The 22,967-nt window shown below is 41.2% G+C and overlaps 3 protein-coding genes across 13 annotated transcripts; 1 reads left to right on the top strand and 2 right to left on the bottom strand.

Moving 5' to 3' along the window:
• Nucleotides 1–293: 293 nt before the first annotated feature.
• LOC128756370 (transcription factor 24-like) lies at nucleotides 294–1,606 on the top strand. The gene is made up of 3 exons (XM_053860825.1): nucleotides 294–435; nucleotides 843–1,302; nucleotides 1,380–1,606. The coding sequence occupies exons 2-3, from the start codon at nucleotides 877–879 to the stop codon at nucleotides 1,482–1,484; spliced, it is 531 nt and encodes a 176-aa protein (XP_053716800.1). The 5' UTR covers nucleotides 294–435; nucleotides 843–876; the 3' UTR covers nucleotides 1,485–1,606.
• Nucleotides 1,607–4,416: 2,810 nt separating this feature from the next.
• Nucleotides 4,417–11,264, bottom strand: mcmdc2 (minichromosome maintenance domain containing 2). Of its 8 annotated transcripts, XM_053861134.1 has the most exons (14): nucleotides 11,050–11,264; nucleotides 10,808–10,938; nucleotides 10,681–10,740; nucleotides 10,356–10,551; nucleotides 10,173–10,295; nucleotides 9,996–10,094; nucleotides 8,864–8,992; nucleotides 8,308–8,545; nucleotides 8,033–8,238; nucleotides 7,813–7,979; nucleotides 7,528–7,707; nucleotides 7,327–7,457; nucleotides 7,022–7,131; nucleotides 4,420–6,951 (listed from the first exon to the last, which is right to left on the bottom strand). In XM_053861134.1, exons 1-14 carry the CDS (start codon nucleotides 11,144–11,146, stop codon nucleotides 6,791–6,793), a joined length of 2,028 nt encoding a protein of 675 aa, XP_053717109.1. In that variant the 5' UTR covers nucleotides 11,147–11,264; the 3' UTR covers nucleotides 4,420–6,790. The 8 variants fall into 8 exon arrangements, with proteins under 8 accessions (XP_053717110.1, XP_053717112.1, XP_053717111.1 ...); XM_053861135.1 differs by having other exon boundaries at nucleotides 4,417–6,951; nucleotides 7,813–7,898; nucleotides 9,996–10,295; XM_053861136.1 differs by lacking the exon at nucleotides 9,996–10,094 and having other exon boundaries at nucleotides 4,419–6,951.
• A 446-nt stretch (nucleotides 11,265–11,710) lies between these two features.
• Nucleotides 11,711–22,359, bottom strand: sgk3 (serum/glucocorticoid regulated kinase family member 3). 4 transcript variants are annotated; one of them, XM_053860624.1, is made up of 18 exons: nucleotides 22,210–22,353; nucleotides 21,074–21,113; nucleotides 17,796–17,972; nucleotides 17,550–17,633; nucleotides 17,284–17,356; nucleotides 16,604–16,679; nucleotides 16,459–16,534; nucleotides 16,328–16,377; nucleotides 16,060–16,117; nucleotides 15,373–15,456; nucleotides 15,166–15,297; nucleotides 14,739–14,851; nucleotides 13,799–13,835; nucleotides 13,470–13,556; nucleotides 13,309–13,404; nucleotides 13,081–13,236; nucleotides 12,832–12,921; nucleotides 11,711–12,469 (listed from the first exon to the last, which is right to left on the bottom strand). In XM_053860624.1, exons 3-18 carry the CDS (start codon nucleotides 17,889–17,891, stop codon nucleotides 12,299–12,301), a joined length of 1,479 nt encoding a protein of 492 aa, XP_053716599.1. In that variant the 5' UTR covers nucleotides 17,892–17,972; nucleotides 21,074–21,113; nucleotides 22,210–22,353; the 3' UTR covers nucleotides 11,711–12,298. The 4 variants fall into 4 exon arrangements, with proteins under 4 accessions (XP_053716599.1, XP_053716601.1, XP_053716598.1 ...); XM_053860626.1 differs by lacking the exon at nucleotides 21,074–21,113 and adding an exon at nucleotides 22,091–22,127 and having other exon boundaries at nucleotides 22,210–22,347; XM_053860623.1 differs by lacking the exon at nucleotides 21,074–21,113 and having other exon boundaries at nucleotides 22,210–22,359.
• Nucleotides 22,360–22,967: the final 608 nt, after the last annotated feature.

Genomic DNA, 22,967 nt, shown 5'->3' with positions numbered 1-22,967 from the left:
GCTGGCGATTCAGGACCGGCTGGCAATCAGTCAAAAACCTTTCATGTAGCAGCTTCTCGTCGCGGCTGCTTGCAACTGACTCTTTTTTTGGTGTCTGAATTTCGGAGCGTGAGGAGGAGATTTTGCTGGAACCAGGACGGTCACTCGCCCTGCTGCTTCCTGATAGGCTGCTCAAGAGGACACAGGTTGGGGGTCACAGCCAATTAGGGTGGGTTTGGTCTGGAGCAGAGGAGGGTCCGGCCCATGGCTCGGGAGGGTACAACAACTCCCCTCTGCTGCTGAAGGGGATCAATTAGGAGTGTGGACCACGGCGGCGCTTGAGGACTTTATTTGCAGAGTTTCGAGGGACGCTGAGCGGAATGACTCTACTGAGGACCCATGAGTGCAGCTGAGGTTTAGATGTTGATCACATCCCGGTTTCTGCTGTGACCCCAGGTGAAGTCCACTTTAAATCCTCCGTTTTATATCCTTAGTATTATTATTATTATTATAGTCTTATGTCGGTGCATGAAAACAAACATGTATGTCAAGAATGTCTCTCAAAAAGTGTCACATTTAACTGAATGACTTAAAGCATTTTCAATGTAATGAAGACTATAATTTTAATTGAAGAACGGTAAAAGGTTCTTTAATTTAAATTGATAATAGTTGGATGAGGTTTAAAAATGCAAGATTGTAACCTCAGATTAAAAGTTTTACGTGTCCATAAAAAGACACCATTAGAATAGAACAATCCGTTGTATACAAGTTATTATGTATCTTATAACATTTTAAGTGTTTTTGTGCGAGTAGAAGTGATTAATAAACTAATCTAAATGGAAGCTTTTCATCGGATATTAAAGGTTCGCCCAATATTCAGGCGTGTAAAAGAGCCCGATGGTGGGACGACAGACGCTCCGGATGGACGGCGGTAACTGCTCCACTGCCGTTCTCGATGACAGCCCCTCATCCAGCCCCGGGTCGAGCCCGAGCCCGGACGGTCGTCGCCGTGACCTGCAGCGGGCCCGCGGTGGGCTCCAGGCCGGGCTCGGAGGCAGGGGACGGCCGGCGGCGGCAAACGCGGCGCGGGAGAGGAGCCGAGTGCAGACGCTGAGGAACGCTTTCCTGGAACTCCAGCGGACTTTACCCTCCGTGCCCCCGGACACCAAACTATCCAAACTGGACGTGTTGATATTGGCCACCACTTACATCGCCCATCTGACCCGAACCCTGCAGGAGGAGGGAGCCGAGGAGGGAGAGGCGTCGAAGCACAGCGAGGCGCTGCAGTCGCTGAGGGGAGAGGGATACCTGCACCCGGTCAAGGCAAGTCGCGGCGACACTGCAACAACATTAGCACTAGTAACGGTCAACTGACTTCCAATCGCAACTCTTTCCTGCAGAAATGGCCGATGCGCTCCAGACTGTACGTGGGAGCCAGCGGTCAGTTCCTCAACAACCCGTCAGACTCAGAGAACCAACCTTCATCATCATCTTCCTCCTCCTAATCCACCACCTTCCCCTCTGCATGCCGAGAGAAGACGCTTTAATTTATTATTTTGCGGGACTGCAGCTCCGAACACGCCCGCTGCTGCTGGAGGAGAATTCCGCGTCACGCCTGAGATGCGCACTTTCGAGGACTTTTGCACTAAATGCATGTGAGTCGGTGAACATCTGTCATGTGAAGTGGACTGTCAGGGAGCCACAATAGCTCAAGTCTCCGTTACTTTGACACGCATGCTTGTACAAATGTGTTTGTGAATAAAGAGTTTAATGACACCCCTCTTTTTTTTTTATATCAATTCAATGTCTAATAATTCATGGAAAAAAAATACATTGCAGACAATTAAATAAGTCACAGTTCAAAGCAGCAGAGCGTTGGAAAGATGTATTTTTTAATGCAGTTTGAAAGTCTTTGGACCCTGACGGAGATTTGCCAAAACGATACATGTGTTAATAAAAATGTAAATTTTACAGTTCTGTAAAACATAATAATTAATGTGAATTATTTGTTCTGTTTTCACTTCGATTTCGGCTTTATCAGGACAAATAATTAACATTATCGTATATTATATATATATATATATATATATATATGAATATAATTTTTAGCTAATATTTTATCTTAACTTGTTCAATTGTATTTTAATTGTATTAATAAAAATTGTTCTCTGCCTTTTACCATTTAATCATACTTGGATGTTAAGTGCTCCTGAATTTAGCGAATCACTTATTGTAAATGAAAATGAATTTACATGTCTAATATTAATCGTCAATCTAAAACAATCTAAGTATCAACCTCATCATTACTGTAGCTATTAAAAAGTTTTGTTTTTTTAATAAGATTCATATTAAACAAGTAGAATATTTTCCATTTAAAAATAATTAGCAATAAATAATCCATTCACAAACAATATATTTTATTAACGTATATATTTACAGATTTTTTAAAATACTATTGGTTGTACAAAAAATAAAAGTCAGACACAAACTTTTTTTTGACGGATTCTCGTCGTTTAATAATTAGATTCACTTATTTCACTTTAATTTGGTTTCATTTAAGGTACCTTCGTGAGGTCACCCCAGCTCTCTCTCTCAGTAAGGTTTGTGACCTCCAGCTCGCAGGAAGTCGGGGAGTTTGCACGTCACTGTCACTATCGTGACTGGAAATTGCCCGAGAAAGTGGCCGTCCTGTACCGTGATGGATCGGCGGCTCGTCCCCATTCAGCGGCAGAAAATGTTTATTACGAGTGTTGAAACTTCCGTTATATTTCACCATTGAAATCCGAATTATATATTCATTTTATGGGCTATCAATGTTAATTTTAGCTCATCGTGTATCAGTGGAACTAGTCGGCTCACGCACTCATCCTTTTCCATTGTGTCGATCAAAAGTAAACAGAAGGCGAGACGCGCGTGTAAAAAACATATGCGTTCTGAAGTGTTACTTTTTGACACCAAGGAGCAACGGACTGTGGGCTGGACCCGGTGAGTAGATGACCTCTCTCAGCGAACCCACACCACCAGAACCAGCTTCCTGCAGACAGCGCTACCCTGAGTATCTGAGCGATGACTGCAGTGTTTACTTCACGATTGACTGTTACAATACACGACGCTTGAGGCGTGACTCCACTCGATACTGATCGATACAGTATAAAGTTTTGCAATTCTCAACTGACACACTGCAAAGGCGTGTTGTGCTGTACTATGTTTTTCACAATGGCTTGTCTCAATTTTTTTTACTAAGTTATATTTTAAACATATGTGTTTCGCATCAAACGACGAGAAAAGCACATGAGAAATGCCGTGTAATCGACGTAACACTTACAGCCGGTGACGGTGCGGTGCGCAGCTTTACTGCGCAGCTTCAGACCGGATGTACTTCCTTGTTCCTCGGCTGAGAATCTGCAGCGTGGCTGGTCACCACGCTCCTCACCAACTCTGCTCACAATGCTCCATCTGACGAGTTTGGTAAAAGTTGCTGGCAAAGAACAAGGTTAGTGAACCCGTTTATGCGTTTCTGAGTCATTTTGAACACGTTACCCCCAACACGCGTTGTAGCACCGCGGCTAACGAGCCACGTGGTTCCGAGTGTCTTGAACGCATCTTAAGCGGTTGTTAAATCAATTGTTAAACTTGGCGGGACTCGGATTATCGACACAGCCAACAACCCCGCGGAGAGCCTCCTCCCTGAGGTAGCGTCATAAATCTTCTCCGAGACAGACTAAAGGCGCCCCTGGGGTCACTGCTCTTGGTCCGCTCTCGGACCTTACACGCTCCTATCCGGGGGTCAGCAGCTAAGATGGCGGTCGGGGACCTGCCCTCTGCTGTAGTTTCACTGGAGCGGCAGAGCGGTTTCCTCTGAGGACCAGAAGTCGTGGCGTAGGTCGTGACCTGCTGTTGAACCCGTCCTCAGACCTTCGCGGTTAGTCGTGCTCCCAAGCTGCGTTCCCCTCACCTCTGACCTCATGGTTATCTGTCATCTTCCCTAATCATATTGGCCAGTCCGTCAGTACTTCTTATTCACGGCGGCAGATAATCAATACATCACGTGTGATGAACCCTGGCTTTATGTGTTGTGGGAGTTCATAGTCGATATATTAACTAAGAGGGCTTCTGTCATTACTTTCTCCTCCGTAGGTGCAACATATTGTAAATACAGATTAACTGGTCAGTTTCCTTCTTGCAGGTTTTTTTTTAAGCATTACAGCTATTTGTCTTCATGTTGTCCACCTCAGACTCAGTAGAGCTGAACCAGCCCACCTTTCTCTGCACTATGAAGTTCGTTCACATGTTGCAAATGTCAGATTTGTTGGTGTAAATTGTTTAAATCCTGGTTGAAATTAGTAAAACACAACTTAAAAAGGTTCAATTTGTGATTCATGCACCAGTTAGGACTAGCAACCCCAAACTCGGAGAAAGACATGCAGATCTATAAACTCATGTTTTGCATTACAGGAGCTACAGCTCATCGTCTGGCTACTTGATAATGAAACTACGGCGTCCTGTGGATCTTTATGGTGAGTGTTTTGCATTTGGCTTGCCGTTTTGCTGGGATGGTGATGAGTCAACATTTTTGCCGTTTACCCATCAGACAAGAAATGGTGAAACTGTTACTAACTGAATCTTTGACAAGATGAACCAGTTGCTGAAAAATGACTTGGTTTTAAACCGATTCTCCCCTCTAAGTTGATGTATTTGAGTTGCTGCACGTTGTTCCTAACCAAAGGTTCATCTTTATTTCAGACTCTGGCAACATCTGAATAAACAAGTCCCTCTTCATCATGTTGCTTGTGAGTGTTGTACTTGCGAAAATGTACCCAGGATTTAAGAGAGGCTTGATGCTGATGTTGTGATGAGCTAACGTTTTTGCCGTTTACCCATCAGACATAAGATGGTGAAACTGTTATTAACTGAATCATCTGCATCAAACCCATTCAGATGACGTTTAAAATGTAGTGCATGAATTGATCGATCAATCATCTATTTTTGATGTTAATTCAGTATCTATTTTAAGACGGCAGAAACCAATGTAGATTCCTTTCCGGTGCTGCCAACGTCACCAGAGAGAAGCTCAGCAGGTGTTAAGGGTGAGTGTATTTTAAGTGTCTTGTTGTGCTGCCGTGATGGTGATGAGTTGATGTTTTTGCCGTTTACCCATCTGACATGGAATGGTGAAACTGTTACCGACTGAATCACTGGCACACTGACTAATAACGAACATGCCTTTGTCCATGTAATGTAATGTTTTAAATGTAAAAAAAAAAAATCCCACAATGTAGCCACCTGCAATTTAATGAGTTAAAATGATGCACACATAACACTCACTAACAAACTATTGGCTTCATTTCAGACACTTCTTCACCCTGGCAAACATCACAGAGTCCATCTTTGTTACGTGGCTTTTGGAGGCAAGTGTTCTACAGATTTAAACATACTGGGGTTTTGGGGGGGTGATGCTGATGTTGTGATGAGTTAACATTTTCGCCGTTTACCCATCTGACAAAAGATGGTGAAACTGTTACTAACTGAATCATCAGCATTATCTGAGGGGAAAGTAACCCACTAATATGAGACCTAACAGTCTCAGCTTGAAATCACATGACGTTTGAATTCAGAATGTTTCTGCTACGAATGATGGTGAGACCATTTTCGCTCGCTGTCAGGCCTTTCGAGGGACAGGACATCCGAACTCGCACACACTTAAACTACCACTAAAACTTTAGCTTAATTTGTCTGTTTCGCTGCTATTTCCCCTCTGTGGGACTAATGAAGGCTTGATTATTGGACTCATGACAACCATCACTGAATTTCACCATTTCTCTTTAAGATGCGGCATCAGAGGTCCATTGGCTCATCATGACCTGGTGAGTTTGCTGTGGTTAATGAACGACTGGTGTTAGGATGCTTTCAGCTTTGATATTTACCCCTTTGGGCAAAATAAATGGTGAAAGTGTCTCTAGCTAAATCACTGGTGTGTTTACAAATACCAGCCAGGTTTTCAGAATAAAACTGGGGACCTCACAAAACTGATATCCAGGATTCATTCAAGTAGATGCCTTGCTTCAAATGTACTTGTATACATTAATGAACAGTATACATATAATGCTTTCTTTGTCTGAGATGCTTTTTTGGATTGACCCGAGTAATGCCACTTTGTCCCCTAATATGTTGATCTTCACCTCAGACGCAGAATTGCCAGCTAAATGCGTCAAAGTTCATGTGGCTTTTAAAGGTGAGTATGTATTTGAAGTACTATACGTGGAGGTTCTTTAAGCCGATGTTGTGATGATATGCTGTTTTTGCCGTTTACCCATCAGACAAAAAATGGTGACGCTGTTTCTAACTGACTTGCCGGCACAATTGTGTTTAGTCATTTTGTCTTAACAAGAATCAGACCTGAAGTCATGTTTTCTCTCTTCAGGTGTGTAGGTGACTGGTGTGCGAGAACATGCTCCAAATTTTCCTGTATTTGTTTTGTTTTGTGAATTAAACATTTGATCTTCAAACAGAATGTGTGAACTGTTGTAAATTCCTATGGTCACTGTCATTTTCCTGTTAACTGAATTAAAGCTGTTTGACAGGAACTACTTTGGAAATGGTTCTGGAATCAAGACTTGAGCAATATGTTGAAGTTTTATTGAACAGTCTACAGTTTTCTGCTCTGTTTTTATTTTCTGCATAACATTTTCTAATGCACTAAATTTAATAAATATTTTTAAAACTAAACATTGAACGTGAATGCAAATTAGGCATTTACAGCAACAATGCTTCTTCGACAATGGGATTGCTTACCAGTCAACTAGGAGTTCTGTCACTCCTCTCTGATGTATGCCTCAGCTCCTGGAACATATGAGAAAATGAAACGAAGCACGGCCTGGTGAAACTCATCCAGAATCGCATCTCTCCGCAATCCCCCGTCTGCCAGACTGCAAGGGAACAGAGCGTGGGCTGGGACGGTCAGGGCAGACGCTCCTACAGGAGTGAGGAAGTATTTGGATTACAATGGGCTCTTGGAGAGAATCTTGAGGTCTGACAACACCACCGTGTCTGAAGGTCACAGAAGTTTCACACAGCAGCACAGCCACTATGGCGTCTTCCTCCAAAGCCAATGTTCTGAGACTCAGCCTGCAGTGAGCCTCTGCCAGAGAGATCCTGTGACACATGTATTTTCATGACCAGAAGGACATGTTTCCTTAAATGCTGCTCACCTCAGTATAAATCACTACACTTAGACCTATTAACAAATAAGTGACAAATGGGCAAGTTCAGAAAGTAAATACACTGCCATCCAGTGGGGGAAAACGGAAGTGCGTTTAAGTATCCAGTTAAATTGAAAACCTTGCTTACAACAGCTTGACAGAAGGCATGGATATCTGGCTCAGCGTCCGGACCCGTCTGCTGGCCATGTAGTAGCCACGGATGACCTTCAGTGCCCCGTCACTGAGCGCCACCTGCAGGCTCTGCGCATGTGCTATGAGCTGCAATAGAGGATCTTAAAGCATTTGTTTGAACATTGGAATGAGAGTCAGATTTGATCATTTAACAAACCTCTTTGTAGTCCTGACAAGACAGTTTGATACTGGCTGGGTAGAGATCCTCTCCAGGCCACACTGCTTGCTGAAGGACATGGGCTGTCAGTGTTGCGAGGGCGTCTTTCCCAGCTTCATCCTGACACTGGACCACCAGGCCAAAGGCATCTGCTAGATGCATCGAGACGGAGCCGATATCCTGCTCAGAGGGAAAGGCATGACTGAGCAGTACATATGACGAACGTAAAACTGTGAGGACAGGCTTGTTCAGATTTATGCGACCGCACATGAAATTATCACTTACTCCAGCTCCCACTGCAGCTTGGACACTCCGTCCAGGTCGGTGAAAACTGGGAGTGGAATCTGAGAGTGCCCAGAAGCTACATGGTACTGGGAAGGAGAGCTGGTCATTCGAGTCCTCACCATACTTTCTTCCAGGTATAAAAACTGAGACATGCCGGCTTTCTAGGGCTGAAATTCTTATTAACAGCAGAACCCAGCAGATACTATGAACAGTTTTCTACCTGACTCCAGAGTGTCCAGCTTGTCCTTTTGGTAAAAGCACAGATCACCCAGCATGCAAATGCCACCAGAGGCCAGGAAGGCTGATCCCGCATGGATGTTGGCATTACCCGTTCCGTGCTCGTCTCTACAAAGTGATGCAAACATCTCGCCTGTGGCACGATGCCTCACCCCCCTGGGCGCAAAGCCCAGGCTGTACATCATTAATCTGACACAAAAATGTTATTTCAGTTCGATCATTTTCTTCTGAAGTTAGACAATGACAAACACTGCCTACCTGTCCACTATGAGTGAGTCACAGGTCACAATGAGGAGATCTAAGCAGTGAAAAGTCTCTTCTGCGGCTGCTCTGGTTTGCACTAAGCTGAGCAACAGCACCAGCTTCAGGGTGTTATAGAGGCCTGGAGGAGTCACGTCCAGGCCGAAGCAGTGAGCTAGAATGGCTGAGAACCTCCAGGGGGAACTTGATGTGGTTTGTAGCAACTCTTGCAATGTGTTGGAGATGTTCTGGGGCCCTGCGCAAACAGGTTTGAGTCGCATCGTTTCATCAACACATAATACAAAACAGCCAAACTCACGAGTCTCAGCGAAAAAGGTTACGTTATAAATGTTAATGATATATTTATATAAAAAGTTGAACCCTTATGTGTCTCAAGAAATACTGAGATTTGAGTGAGATCAGGTCCCATAGTACGATCAAGCTTTGCATTGAAACTTAACTCAAAATGTTCTTTGTTGTTGAACCCCACAAACAACCACCTGATGACATTGTTGTTGCAGTTTCACGTACAGTACAGGTGTATGTGTGCTGGACAAGCTGATTCATCGCATACCCTCTCGCTCCAGTTTCCGGACGCCGTTTGCCTCGATGCTCCAGGTGATATTTGGCCACTGATGTACGTGTGCAGGAATACCTACGACACTGTAGAGGTGACCGAGTCTCATCGAGTTACACAGCTCATCTGCAGGAACAGAGAAAACAAAGCCCAAAAGCTCGGCGGAGTTGTTCTCGTCTGCCTGTGGTTATTGAAGAAACACGCATGCCATCTACAAACTTGTGCCAAGAGCAACACAGTGGGGCCCTCTGAACAAAGATTTCAGTATGCGTGAAGCACAAGCCAGCTAATGAGAGTTCCCTGGGCTTATTAACATATATGTTTAGTAACAGAAACCTGGTGTATTGAATTCCTCCTCTCGACTGGGTCAACAAAATATGTAAATCCTGATGGTTCGTTTTGCTAAATCCTCATGGGCCCAAGCTGGACAATATTATTAGTGGGGACAGAAACACTTATTATCCCACCATCAGGCATAGAGCAGCACAAGAAGTGTATTTATTTTAACTCTCCATACTGAGTTTGTGTTCCAGAACCGAGCCTCATTAAGAATGTCAGTGAATATTAATGACAAACCTCAACGCAACTGACTGTGTATACATATATGCTCTGCAGCTACATTATTCAAAGTCTTGGAGCGAAAATGATGGATGAGAAAAATATTTAAAACTCAAATACCAGCCATTTGGATTTTGAGTTTACAGTTTTGGGCCTAACAAATGAAATGAGAGACATCTGACCCCAAAACACTACTAACTCTAGTCATCAATCGTGTGCATCATGTCGGAAAATACAAAGGCACGATATCCTGACATATTTTGGTCAAATGCAATCCACAAAATTTCAAATAACCAGCTAAGTTAGTGGGAGAAATCTCTCTAAAAGTGTTGCAATGTTTCATTCCTTTCAAGGAGTGACTTCTGACATTTCAGTGTCACATCGACACCACAGTCCAGAGTGAGACTTCCTCAGCCTTATGACACCATCCTAAGAACCCGTCTCCTTCTTAAGTTTTCTTTAGACCACTCACTTCTCATCATATTAATCTACACCATCACATTTTCATTTTTTCCAACTCAAGACAATATTTTGAGTTTTCAACCATAACACAAGTGCTGTTAACACCTACCTCTTAGAAAAAATGTGACTGACTGGAACCTTACTGAACTCTGTTTGGCACTGAGAGCATCTATAGCTTTGGTATGGATCAATTCCACCAGCTGCTTGTCTACGACCACAGACATTTTTTCACACAAAAATTTCCATTTTTTAAACCTCATTCTTATTACTTTAACACTAATCTCACCACCCAGAACTCTGAATTTAACATCCTCCTTTAGAGGTGAGCTGCACATAGAGCAAATGAAGTCATTCCTCATAGTCGCTGACTCCGTGGCTCCTGGCGCATGAACGCGGATGTGGTGAAATCCTAAAAAGGGTTGGACTGAGAAATGGCTCCAAGAGACCCACAGAAATCTTTGTCTGGTACCAGTGAAGGCAGGGCAGTCGTCGTCAGTGCAGAGGAACCTGGCTGCTCCGGTGTATTTTGTAACCCTGGTCATGGCGACGACCAAACCTTCAATGAGCACAGGCCTCATGGTGACGTGTCCCCGAGGGAAGGTGTCCAGATGCAAGCAGTACTCAGGAAAAGGAGGCAGATGTGTCCACTTTAAAATCACATTCACCTGAAACGCACACAACGTAAAGTAAAATAATGTTTATAAAGCGTTATGAAGTTACACAAACGTGTAGGGAAGGTGAAATGACTTGTAAAATGGAGGTGCAACGACTGTGACTCATCAATTTTTGGATACCTGGTTTTCTGTGTGTATTTTTCGCACAAGCGACAGCGTCTTTATGGCCAGGAAGCAGACCTAAAACATCAGTACGTCAAACACGAGTTGATAATAGAATAAGTGATGAGTTAGTGTGCTCACTTACAGACTGAAATAAGGCCGTGGCTTTTCTGGGATTATGTAAAACAAAGTCACCCAGCACTGAGTCCACTTCCGTCAGGTCAGTTGGACTCACTCGCACATAAAACCTGTAAACCGCGTCGTTCTGTTGAGGCCCTAAATAGTAAAAACGTTCAAATAAATTAATAAAGAAAAAAAAAATCCTAAAATGTTAAACATTACATCCGGCGCGAGTCACAATGCGAGCGAAAAGCGTCAAATACGTACCGTCAAATGATTTGCAGTCTTCAATAAGTTTCTCCAGTGCACCACTTCTGTCTAAATAAATCAAGACTGACTCCTTTAATGCAAGAATTTCACACATTTCTATCACTAGCTTAAGTCCTACTTCTTGAATCGCGGTAAAATTCAAACGACATTAAGCTAGTTTTCCATCCAGCACACGTGACCTGACGCCTTGGCCTCATAAACAGTTACGTCATCCCACCACGAATCACACGGAGAATGTCATTCTTTTGTTTTCATTGACACCAGAACAACGAGTGTTCTATTACGTATCATTCATTATTCGTGTAAGTATAGTATGATTTGTTGTTTAGAAGGCTCTGAACAACTAATGACACGTAATACAATAGCATAATATTTTTATGAAATATCAGAAAAATTTTGAATTTCCCCCAATGTTTTTATATTAAAATAGTGATTAAAATATTTTTTTTAATTAGACAGTAAAGCCTACTTAGACAAAAAGATCACCATCCCAAACACCCAAACATCCCAAAAATTCATATATATATACATATATATATATATATATATATATATATATATATATATATATATATATATATATATATATATATATATATATATATATTTTGTAAAAAAAATAAAAAAGAAGAAGAACAAAAGAAGAAAGTCATCCATTTAAAATTGTCTTTATTGCTTTGCAGTTCTATGAGCCACCTTAACTGCCTGAACAAGCCAATCATTGTGAATACGTTACCAATCACACTGTCAATAAAGTGTATAAAGAATAGAAACATTTACAGTTTGTAAAAAAAAAACAACCAACATAATATTCATTAAAAAAAAACAAACTCAAGTAACTAAGAAGGTGTATTGTTGCCCTGTAACCTGTTAACCAAGACGCTTTATCACTGGTCACTCAAGTAATTCCAATTTCCAGCTCAGCTTCATGAAGGAAGATAAATGAGACACACATCTGACAATTAAATTGTGTTTGGTCCAGTGAACTGTTCAAGTTTCTCTGAGGAAATCAGTTGGATGCATGACGACAGCTCATTTCAGATATATGACAGGATGGCGTTCCATATTTTTAAAATATAGTCTTTACATATATATTCACATAAATACAGAGGGATTAAAATCTTTTTTCTTATTCAAGTGCGTTTTTCTCAGCTCTTTGCTTCGGCTTCACTGAACAAGCTCTTGTGTAATGCACATTTCATCCCTTTATTGTTAAGGCACTGGCGAACATTTTGGGTGGGGGATTTCAGAGGAAAGAGTCTTCAGAGGGGGGTGCGTAGGAGAATCCCACGAAGGCGTCATCAGCCTCCATGACACTGGCATTGACGATGGAATGTTCTTGAGACCAACAGATGGAGTTGGGAACTATCTCCTCGGTAAACTCAGGATCAAAGTTGGAGATATCAGAATACGAGCTCTGCAAAATAAGGAAAATTAAATTCCAATATTACAACAAAGATCTATGACTATTTTTGTGGATAAAACATTTTGAACGTATATGTGTCACTGCAACTACTCGAAAACAATAACAATCAAGGGTTACAGGCTACATTTTAATTTCATCCTAGATTGAACATCTTTTATAACCGGAAACTGTTATTCCATTAATCCTACTGTAATTTGTTTCATTATCTGATACATTTTTTTTACCTGTTTACAGCGTAACTTTGTTTAATATTTTTATTAAGGATTGGTCTTTTAATCTAGAAAATATATGTGAGAATAATTTGAACATTGAACAACTAAATACTCAGGGCACATTCAAACATGTATATTTACCACAGTAGGCTTGAATGGGGGAGGGATTTTCTTGCCTTCCAGATCATCCCAGTTGATGCAGGCAAAGAAGCTGTGTTCTTTGATCTCATTCTGAAGAAGAAAAACAATAACAATCAACAGAACTATAAGGATCTAGATGCACAAAACAGTTAAGATAAATATCATTCGTTGACTATACTTATCGGCGCTACACACTTCTCTCACTAGAGGGAGGCAAAGCATCAGTCATAGACGGCCAGCTTCACTTACAAAGTCGTCTCTGGACCCCAGTCTGTAGGTTCCATCTTTCTCCAACAGACCCTGAAGGAGAGACCAGGCAGAACTGGAGGCTCCTGCGCGCATCACTAATGGTTTATGGAGGATGTTGTCGTACATCTCATGAGTATCTCTGCTATAAAATGGTGGCTGTGACACACAATGCACCAATAGAGGTTAGATTCTACTTTGTATGCTGCACCCTTTCAAAGAGACACTCACGAGGCCATACAGCATCTCATACAGCACGGAGCCAAGACACCACCAGTCCACGGTGTTGTCATACGCCTGCTTCCTCAGGACCTCTGGAGCCAAATACTAAAAACACAAATGTTTTCATTGTAACCACATATCAGAGTCCAGCACTCTGACGGTCATCTTACCTCGGGAGTTCCACAAAATGTGGTGGTGGTATCAGACAGGGAAATCCCTTCCTTGCACAACCCAAAGTCGGTCAAAACGATATGTCCCTTGAAAAAGAGGATGTAGGGAGATTTTACAAAAAGTGTCCAACACAAGCAGTTCATTATCCCCCGGCACTGAGGATCCGATTGTGAGGCAGGAATGTTGGCTGCAACTCAGTCAGTCCCATTCATTGTTCCGCGCGTCCGAGTCCAGGCAGGGGAGTCATTTGTACGCTTGAATAGGAGCTGAATTTGGGGCTGGCGGGAGTATTTCTAACATGGTTATCATAGCGCTGAGTAGTACTCACCTCATAGTCAAGAAGGATGTTTTCTGGCTTCAAGTCCCTAAAAAAACAGCAAGAGGTTTAGTTTTCTACAAGATTTATAGTGATGTGTGTTTATGCTCATTTGGATCGCAGAAATGCAGCAGAGAAATAACTTTTGACTGAAAAATGCAGCTCTGAAACTAGTAATGTGGATAATATTTGAAGATTATTTAAGTCAAAAATAGCAGGAGGGTCACCTTCACTAGTCTCCATGATGAGTTCCAACAGGTTAGTAAAATTCCTGGTCATCTTTCACCCAGCTGTATTAAACTGATGCTTAGTCCACATTAATGTTGACTGTTCTGTTGCTATCCAGAAGCCACGGCTCGCTAAAGTGACACAAACATGTTTTTTTTCGGAGAGAGAGAGAAGTCAACCTGAAACTGAACCTCAGACATTACAGCCAACTCTGTACCTGCTGTTTGAAATGCAACGAAAATATGATCCCAAATCTCTTGAAGCTTTGAAAACAAACAGATGTGGGATGTTTATTTTGTATTTATTTGCACTGAGTGAAAACATGACTTACTTGTATTTTTTACAGTTTTGTTTATTTCTTTTCTTTTTTATTTATACATTTACTTCATGAATTATTTATCTGCGATTCTGCTTTGCATGTTAATAAAAATGATGTCTTTTGCAGTTGTCATTTTTTATCCCCCACCATGTTAAAAATGGTATCAAGTATTGATTATTTGAAACAAAAGTATCGTGACAACCCTGTTCAATATCTACACTGTCATCCCTGGCGAGAAGATGTCTAGTGGTGTTTGTCAACTTGTTGCAAAGTCAAATGAGGTCATGTGATGCAGGTATCTGAAGCCGTGCAGAGAAAAACATTTGCTTTTCCCTTGATAAAAACGTTTCATATTTGTGGCTCTTTTAAACGTCTCCATGGTGCTAGAGTTGGAAGAGTCATTACCTGTAAACGATGTTGAGCGAGTGGAGATACCCAAGAGCACTGGCCATTTCAGCAATGTAGAACTTTGCTCTGGGCTCTGGAAAGGTTCGCTCTTTTTGAAGGTGGAAGAACAGCTGAAAGGACATAATGTCAGAAAGAACAGTGAAAACCGCATCCCTGCTGTTTGTTCTCTAACATGCGGTCATCACGGCCGCGGGAGCAGGCGAACTACGTGAGAGCTGATGCGACTCTCCCACATGGAAACCTAAGAAAGCCAGGCTTCACAAGACACAGTCAGAAGAGCGACTGTGTCATCCAAGGGAAGAATTTAACACATGCCAGTGAATTCCCTCGCTAGAGTGGAGTTCTCTCAAGCAGCTCCTGCGTTTCCTGGAGCGATCATCATGTGACTCACGTTCCTGTTCATCATGCACGCGATGACACTCACCTCTCCACCGTTGATGAAATCCAAGACAAAATACAACTTGTCTTTTGTCTGAAAGGAGTAATGGAGTCCCACCAGGAATGGGTGCTTGACATTCTTCAGGAGCACGTTGCGCTCAGCCATGATGTGCTTTTGCTGAGTCGACAAAAAGACAGTGAGCGAGCACGTCCCAATGACAATGGCAGGTGTGTTCGGTGAAAGCCTGACTACCTCCTTTCTGTTGACGATGACCTTTTTCTGTAGGACTTTGACGGCATAATACTTCTGGTCGTGTTTCCTTTTGGCAAGGAAAACCTGCGCCACACAGAGGTAACAAGATAAACACTGCTTTAAGAAAGTAAACATGTACACACGCATTACTCACGTTAACTAATTAAACACCAAAGAAATGTACCCACGGAATGCTAGTATGAAAATGCTAAATGCAAATTTGCATTAAGACAGAAAAATAATTCTGTTTTCTATGATAATGATTCATGATTTGAGCATTAATAAAAATCACAAAAACATGATTTTTCCTCAGTAATACACATGATTTTTCTTACATAAATGTTGCAGCTTTACATCAAAATAAAAATGTATATGTTTGTTATTTCAAAGTTATAGCAAGTAAAAGTTTACAAAAAGGCCGATTCACTCGCATGATTTCAATTAGATCAAATGCGTGACAGGGACTTCCAGTGCAGAGGGTCATCTTTCACTATAAAAAGTCATCATGAAGCGAACAGATCGGATAAATGTATTGTACAGACTTAAAACTCTGAAATGGATAAACATGGTTCTTTCACAGTACAGTATTTATAAAGCTGACTATAAAGGTGGCTTCAGACAACTAAAGCATAATGGGGCCTGTTTAACCACAAACCATTACATTTCATGTGTATAGCTCTACTGTACCTTTCCAAAACTTCCTTTTCCTATGACCTTTAGAAAGTCAAAGTCTGTGGGCTTGGCACTGAATAAAAAAGAACAAAAAAACAAGTCAATGACAATCCTTTTATCAAAGTCAAACAGAGTAAAAGCAAAAAAAGTAAAAGTAAAACATTTCCGCAGGAGCCTTCGTATGGCAGCTGAAATCACAAGTCATTCCTGACACTGTTCATCCTCACTTTTTTAGGATCAGAAATACCTTGAAGTGTTATTTAGTGAATACAACTGCACGTACTGAGGGTTTCCAGACGGCCCAAGGTTAATGTTTCTAGAAACTCCACTGTTCTGTAAGCAAAACAGACAAATACACTTCATTAACAGGTCAACAAATGGAGAACAAATTCACGTATTAGTCAGACAACTCACTTTGTCCTCTTCATCCTCAGAAGCATCAGAGAGGCTTCGCAATCTGTCCATCAAAAGGAAAGCCCTTACATCTGGGCTGAAAAGAAGACGCTGTTGAATCAATGACCTCATGCACGAGAGAGGGTGGAACGATGAGGAAACTTACTGGCTGGACAGTTCAGGATGTGACAATATTTTCTTGATGAACTCATGGAGCCCTGCTCTCCTCTGCTTAATAAACTCTGTGGGGAACAAGTTATAAATAGTCCAACAGCGCTTTTATAGCTATTGTTCCGGCGTCATATTGTTTTTCACCCCCACTCCTCAACACAAACTCAAACATACCTTTTCCTTGGTTCTAATTAATACACACATGAAGCACTTTCATACATGAAAAGTGAGCCACTGCCATCATTTCCAAACCATTTTTTTCTGTGCAGCTTGTACAACACGGCTAATATATGGATTTTTACTGGCTAAATAGCGTCATGCTTCCAAAACATTGAGCGTCATCACAACAAAGCAATGAAATCACAGGTGTTTTATTTAGGTTCCGTCGCTCAAAATGTGCCTCAACCCGTTTTCTAGTCAATAGAATCTAGTCAGGAACTAGTTTAAAAGTGATCCTCATGCATATTTAAGCCTTTAAGCCGGGTGCTCCACCAACCTTTCTATGGTGCAGACAGCATCACTGCACCCGTGGCTTATAGATCAGTGCATCTCATGTATGAATAACAGCTATTTTCCTTCTTAAATTTAGAGGGTGGGGCAATATTCCGGTGCGCTCTGTAGTCCGGAATATACAGTGTTTAACCAACTTAATTTGGAGTCCATAGTGACACTTACCTGGCTCAAAATTGTCCCCAAATATTCTTTTGGCAGGAATTTTCAGGTTCATAGATGGAAACTGTTTCCTTAACTGCGTGAAAGAAGAATGAACATTACTACTACTACCTTTTCGGTTAGTTTAATATCAGTAAACATCTGGCATTCTTTATATCTGAAATCATTGTGCAAACAGGTTGCTAACTCAGCTCTTTTTCCAGATACCTCGCCACTTTTTTTAAATCCATCAAACTAACACACATTACTCCCATGGATTCGCGACTCACTGTGTTGTAAAGTTTATCAAACTCTGCATATCTCCTGAAGACGAACCACTCATGCTGTCCAACACTGACTATAACTTTGTACACCTAAAAAAGAGAAGACAAACAAATATTAGGTCAAAAAGATGCAGAATAAAAAATCCATCAATCTCCGTAATCAAATTTGAAATTCATTTCAGTACAAAACATCTACGTCTACTTGACATTAGGAGTATCAGACCTCAATGAAAGGTCATTATTGAGACTTACCGTGTAGCGTTTCTTCTTGTCCCTCTGCTCGTCGTGGCATGGAATGCTGACGTTCGGGAGACTGGAGTGCTCCTCCATCTTAGCAACAGCTGGCATTCAAACACGCAAAGTTGTGAGCGAGCAGGTCATCTGGGAAAAGACGTCCCCGAATGGCTCATCGTCATGGTGCCAGCACTGCTGTGGAGAGATGAAAAAGGATCACTGCTGTGTCCAGGAAGCGAAACCCACGAGAGGAACTTGGACCCGTGCTCAAATGGGAGTCACTTCTGTGTGTGTAGGACAAGCAACAGCAGGAGTCAGTGAGCTGCATGAGGGGGGCTTCCTTCCGAGCAAAGCCAGTTAACTCTGTCCTTCAAGCAGCGCAACATGCTTTTCATCTGTCATCAAAATCACATCTAGCTCTCACACAACCTCGACACACTGCTGTCAGATTCTCTCAACTTGATTCATTCTATGGCTTTTTGGTATCCAACAACAACACACGCACGCACGCACGTGCACACACATGCCAGGCTAATGACATCATCTGTTCTACTAAGACAGTGTTTTTAAACAAACTTGGGAAGGTGTTTGATGCAGAAGACACACGATTGGTGAAGAAAACACTGTCGCAGTTTCCGGAGACAAATGCATGAAGACGCACAAAATACAAACTGTCTTGGTAAAAAACACCAAAGTGCTACAACGATGACATGAATGATGCGGTTAGTTATCTGATTTAGATGTGCCTGGTCACGCAGCAGGCATTTCATCTGACCCCAACTACTCTGACATCCTCAGTACCATACAGTTGAGGGTTAACAGCCAAAAGACGTAAGTAAGTAGAAGTAAATAGAAGAAGAGACTCTTCCGCCACACCACTTCCTGGATCAATTTGTAAACAACTATCTGTAACCTAGCAACAGATCTTAGCTAAATATATTACACTATTCAATTTATGTGTAACTGTATTTTGTTTTATACATTTGTATCACATTGTTTTGATATCACAATCACCTCAATGCAGCGAGTGGATTTGCAGGTGGAGCTTTTGCAGCGACTCTGCAGCAGCGATTACTGCTTCAGTCGCAGAGATGGTCGGTGCCTGGGGATTCATTTACTGGTCATATCACGCAGGGTAGTCGTCATCGGATGGGATGTCAGTATAGATGCCAAGCAGGACGATTTTTATTACGATTTATTTCAATTAATCAGAATCTGATTTATTGCCATGTTACGTGTTGTTACGTGATTTGTCAGTTTATCCACATTTCTATTCTCCAAAACCACAGATATACATGCTGAAGAACATTTCTAAAGTAAAGCTTTAACTATGAGGGGAGCTATATGACCATCAAAGCCTACAGCTGGGGAAGCGAGCGAGCAAAACAATGAATGCTGTAACTGAATATCCATTTTTAGTCGCAGCTTTTGAGAGACAATATAATCTGACTGCATCTACAGCACACATGTCGAAGAGTCGCCATGTCTGCTTCCTCAACAAGTCTTTGTTTCGTGATCCGACAATGTCCATTGTTTGTCGTGAGTGAGGTCATACTAACATGTTTAGCTTCTTCCCTCCACGGCTACTCTCACTCTTGTTTGCTCCACACAGCTACTGCTCCAGGTCAACTTCCTCCAGCTGCATACTAATCCAGCGTACATACTGACGGAATGAAAGTCATTCTGCTCACGTCAGCGAAGCTTGGAGGAGCTCTTTAAAATGCATGACAGTCATTCATGCCCTTTTGATCATCAGACACTCCTTTCATTTTCTGAATTCCTGTTCTGGATCAGCCGTTACCTAATCCAGTCGCAAGATGATGTTGTTCCTGGACTTTTTTGATTCAAACTGTAACATGACGGGAGACTTCCAGCAGTGACTCAAATTCCACACCACTTCCCACAGCTTCCACACGTCTCAGTCCGGGTACATGTTAAACTGCGAGGTCACAGGGGAGGACCTGCTTTTTAACATTCCAGGAGAAAGAAACAAGTAACAAACCGTGCTGCAGCTCACCCCACCTATCAACAGACAAAGGTTTAATTTTGACCTATGAAAGTTAAACTGGGATGATCACAATGGCAATGAGCGTGTACTGTCAGGCTCAATTCCTAAGCTTGACAAGTAACAAGTCCATAAAGAGACGTAGTGCGGCTTCATCTGTACGTGCTGGCTCTCCAGCAGACATTTCCAGAAGAGGCAGAGCATGTCGCCTGAACGGCGGCATATCCTGCTTAACAAGAATACCAGGCATCTCCCTTCAAGAGTATGTTCAGTCTCTTAACCCCAAGGTCATCTTTACTCTGCCTTAAGTAATAACCTTTAATCTGCATCTTAACAGATCTGGACTTTCACTACTTTGTTGAAACTGTCAGATAAACTAATAACATCGCTATTTGGCAAAAGTGGAAATGGTCATTGTCCTTGTAGAAGTCAACACAACCCATTAAATGAGTAAATAACAAATGCTAATGAATCACTCAACACCCCTTCTCAGATAATCATACTAGCTATAATCTCTTTATCACTTGATTTCCATTTACACCTGGCATACCCCTAGTGAAAATGAACCCTGCATTTAATGCTAAAAACCCATTACATCCCCAGAACTGTTGAAGGCTGAGGAGCGACACATCCTCCCGGTTCCTGGTCTTCCAACAAATGGTCACGTATTTCATGACAGGATGAGCATTGTTACATTAGATATATTTTACATACATTTTAGTTAGCATACTTATAAGGCAAATTTGAAAAAAAAAAGGTCATTCATTTGTATTTGGGAACAATTCTCTGTCTACTACTCTGCTGTTTTTGGTGTAGTAGAAAGAATAAGATGCCAGCTAAATGAAAATAATGCCATTGATGGAAGGTGAGGTTTTAAAAATGAAGCATCCTGATATGAAGGTGAGTGAGTGTGGGTGCTGGTCTATGTGACCATGTTAGCAGGCAGGGTTAAATAACTGCAAACACTGTCTAAATAACCATTTAGTGCTACGTATTGCACCTACCTTCTAATTGTATTAGTAAAAAAAACTGAATACTGAAAGCATTTTTTAAGACAACTCAAACATGCAATGACTGTGGGGTATAACGGACTACAAAACTAAACACATCAGTAGTATTACGTTTATAAGAATAAACAAACTATTTTAGACAGGTAATGTTTGGACACTACCTAGCCCTCTCTCGTGCAAGTTACAAGCCATAAAAAGCAGCTCCAGCAGTTTCATCCAGACAGAGGAAGCGCAGCTACGGAAGCACGACGGGCTTAAACTCAGTCACCCACACAACTGACCTCAGCATCTGGAATGGCTCCTGAATGAACAGCCAAGGGTCTGGAAGAAACAGGCCGTCGTAGTGGCTGGAAACAGTGGCTCAGACACAATAATCTGTTGTAGAAGTTATCTGGTGCTTTCTTTAGTTGCTGTACGCAACGCTATGGATTTGGACCTCAGTGTTCTGATGTACTTAGTATTATTGCTTTTCCGCTAAGAGTCTATTTAAGAAAAAGCCCCCTAAAAAAGAATCTATATCAAGCATCTTGTTATATTTTTTTATAGAACTGTAAAACAAAACCATAATTTTCATGATCCTTGTAAAGAAATGTGTTTATTTTGTCTTAGCACACATTAATGGCGGAATTAACTTAACTGTTTATATCAAGAAAATGGATTCTAATTTTCACAATTTTAACTATCTACAATTACAGGCACAACATAAGTCATCAAAAAGAGTGATATACTAAATATTTAACAGCAAAATATTGTATCATGTTGGAGGTTATGTCAGAGTACTTTGGATATATTTGATTTACAAATAGCATTTAAAACCCTGCAAATGACTCATCAACTGACAGACAAAGTTGTATTACAATACGCTCGAGTTAAGTAGTAATACTCTCTTGAATGACAGGATTACTTCTTATCAGGGGCAGACCACAATACTAGAGATGAACATCTTCATTCAATCTGTGAATGTTGCTGCCTTCTGACAAAACAAAGTTTGGATTTGAGAACTGTGAACATCAATGATGTGCCACCTACTATGAGTCACGGCAATTACTCGAAATGACATCCCCAAAAAGTAATACAACTCCAAAGTGGGTGGGGAGTAGAGCACATCCGAATCTTCGGTCCCAACAACAACCAAGTTTATATATATATATATATATATATATATATATATATATATATATATATATATATATATATATATATATATATATATATATATCCTCTGAATATATAATATATACTAAAACAAACTACTTTCGCTTTTGCCAAGGATACAATTATTAAACCTACTATACTACCTTTTGTAGGTTGTAGCTGCGAGAACATCGTGAATTTCTATGGCTAAAAACATATGCGTACGCGGTTAAAAAACACTCGATCAGCTGAAGAAGTAGCGCCACGATAAAAGTAAACTTACCAAATACAGGTGGTGTTGGAGATGAAGAAACAATGCTTCCAGGCGGGTTCACATCAAAGTGTATTCCGAGTTGCTTGTCAATGTGGATCGACAACCAGGAAACATCAATCTTTCCTGGACGCAGAAAAGTTCCCTAGAAATGTGTCACGGGACTTCACGCAGCAGCAGCAAGATGTTAAAAGTGCAGTTAACATCCGGTAGTTTATTTCAAAATAAAATTACGTCGTCACAAGGATTCAGCGGATTGCATTCTTTTTGCGGTGTTAACTTTCATAATTTAGTCATCAGATAAAAATGAAGCATTTAAATGACAAGAAATAATAACATACATGTACCTATATTTCAATCTCGATGCGACAAGCTTTTACTTTTGGAGGCAGTATGATCTACTTCCGTTTCTCGTGAGGCGCCATAAAGTAAAATTATACAGTAAAACAAGGGCCTCTAGCGGTAGACTGTTGTTAGTGGGAAAAAAGTAAGAAGGTTGAAATAGTTCAGTATTCACTGAGTAACGGGTAAGTAATTATATGAGTTACTGCTTAATATATTTAACTGCCTTGCATTGAATGTAACGTCCACAGCACGGTCCTTCCGAGCAAGTCATTCGACGTTAAGGAGAAGGGCACGATTAATAAATCTTGAAGAAATTTTTAAGAAATAGAAACCATTTGTATTTTGAGAACAGAAATGTGATTCGAAATGTTGTCATGACAACATTTCATTTGCTTGAACAAATTATTTTTCAACCAATTATGTAA

Source organism: Synchiropus splendidus, chromosome 3 (assembly GCF_027744825.2).
Source record: "Synchiropus splendidus isolate RoL2022-P1 chromosome 3, RoL_Sspl_1.0, whole genome shotgun sequence".
In the NCBI taxonomy this organism is placed as follows: domain Eukaryota; kingdom Metazoa; phylum Chordata; class Actinopteri; order Syngnathiformes; family Callionymidae; genus Synchiropus; species Synchiropus splendidus.
The sequence above is the reverse complement of the archived record's forward strand: the minus strand, read 5'-3'. Positions and strand labels throughout refer to the sequence as shown.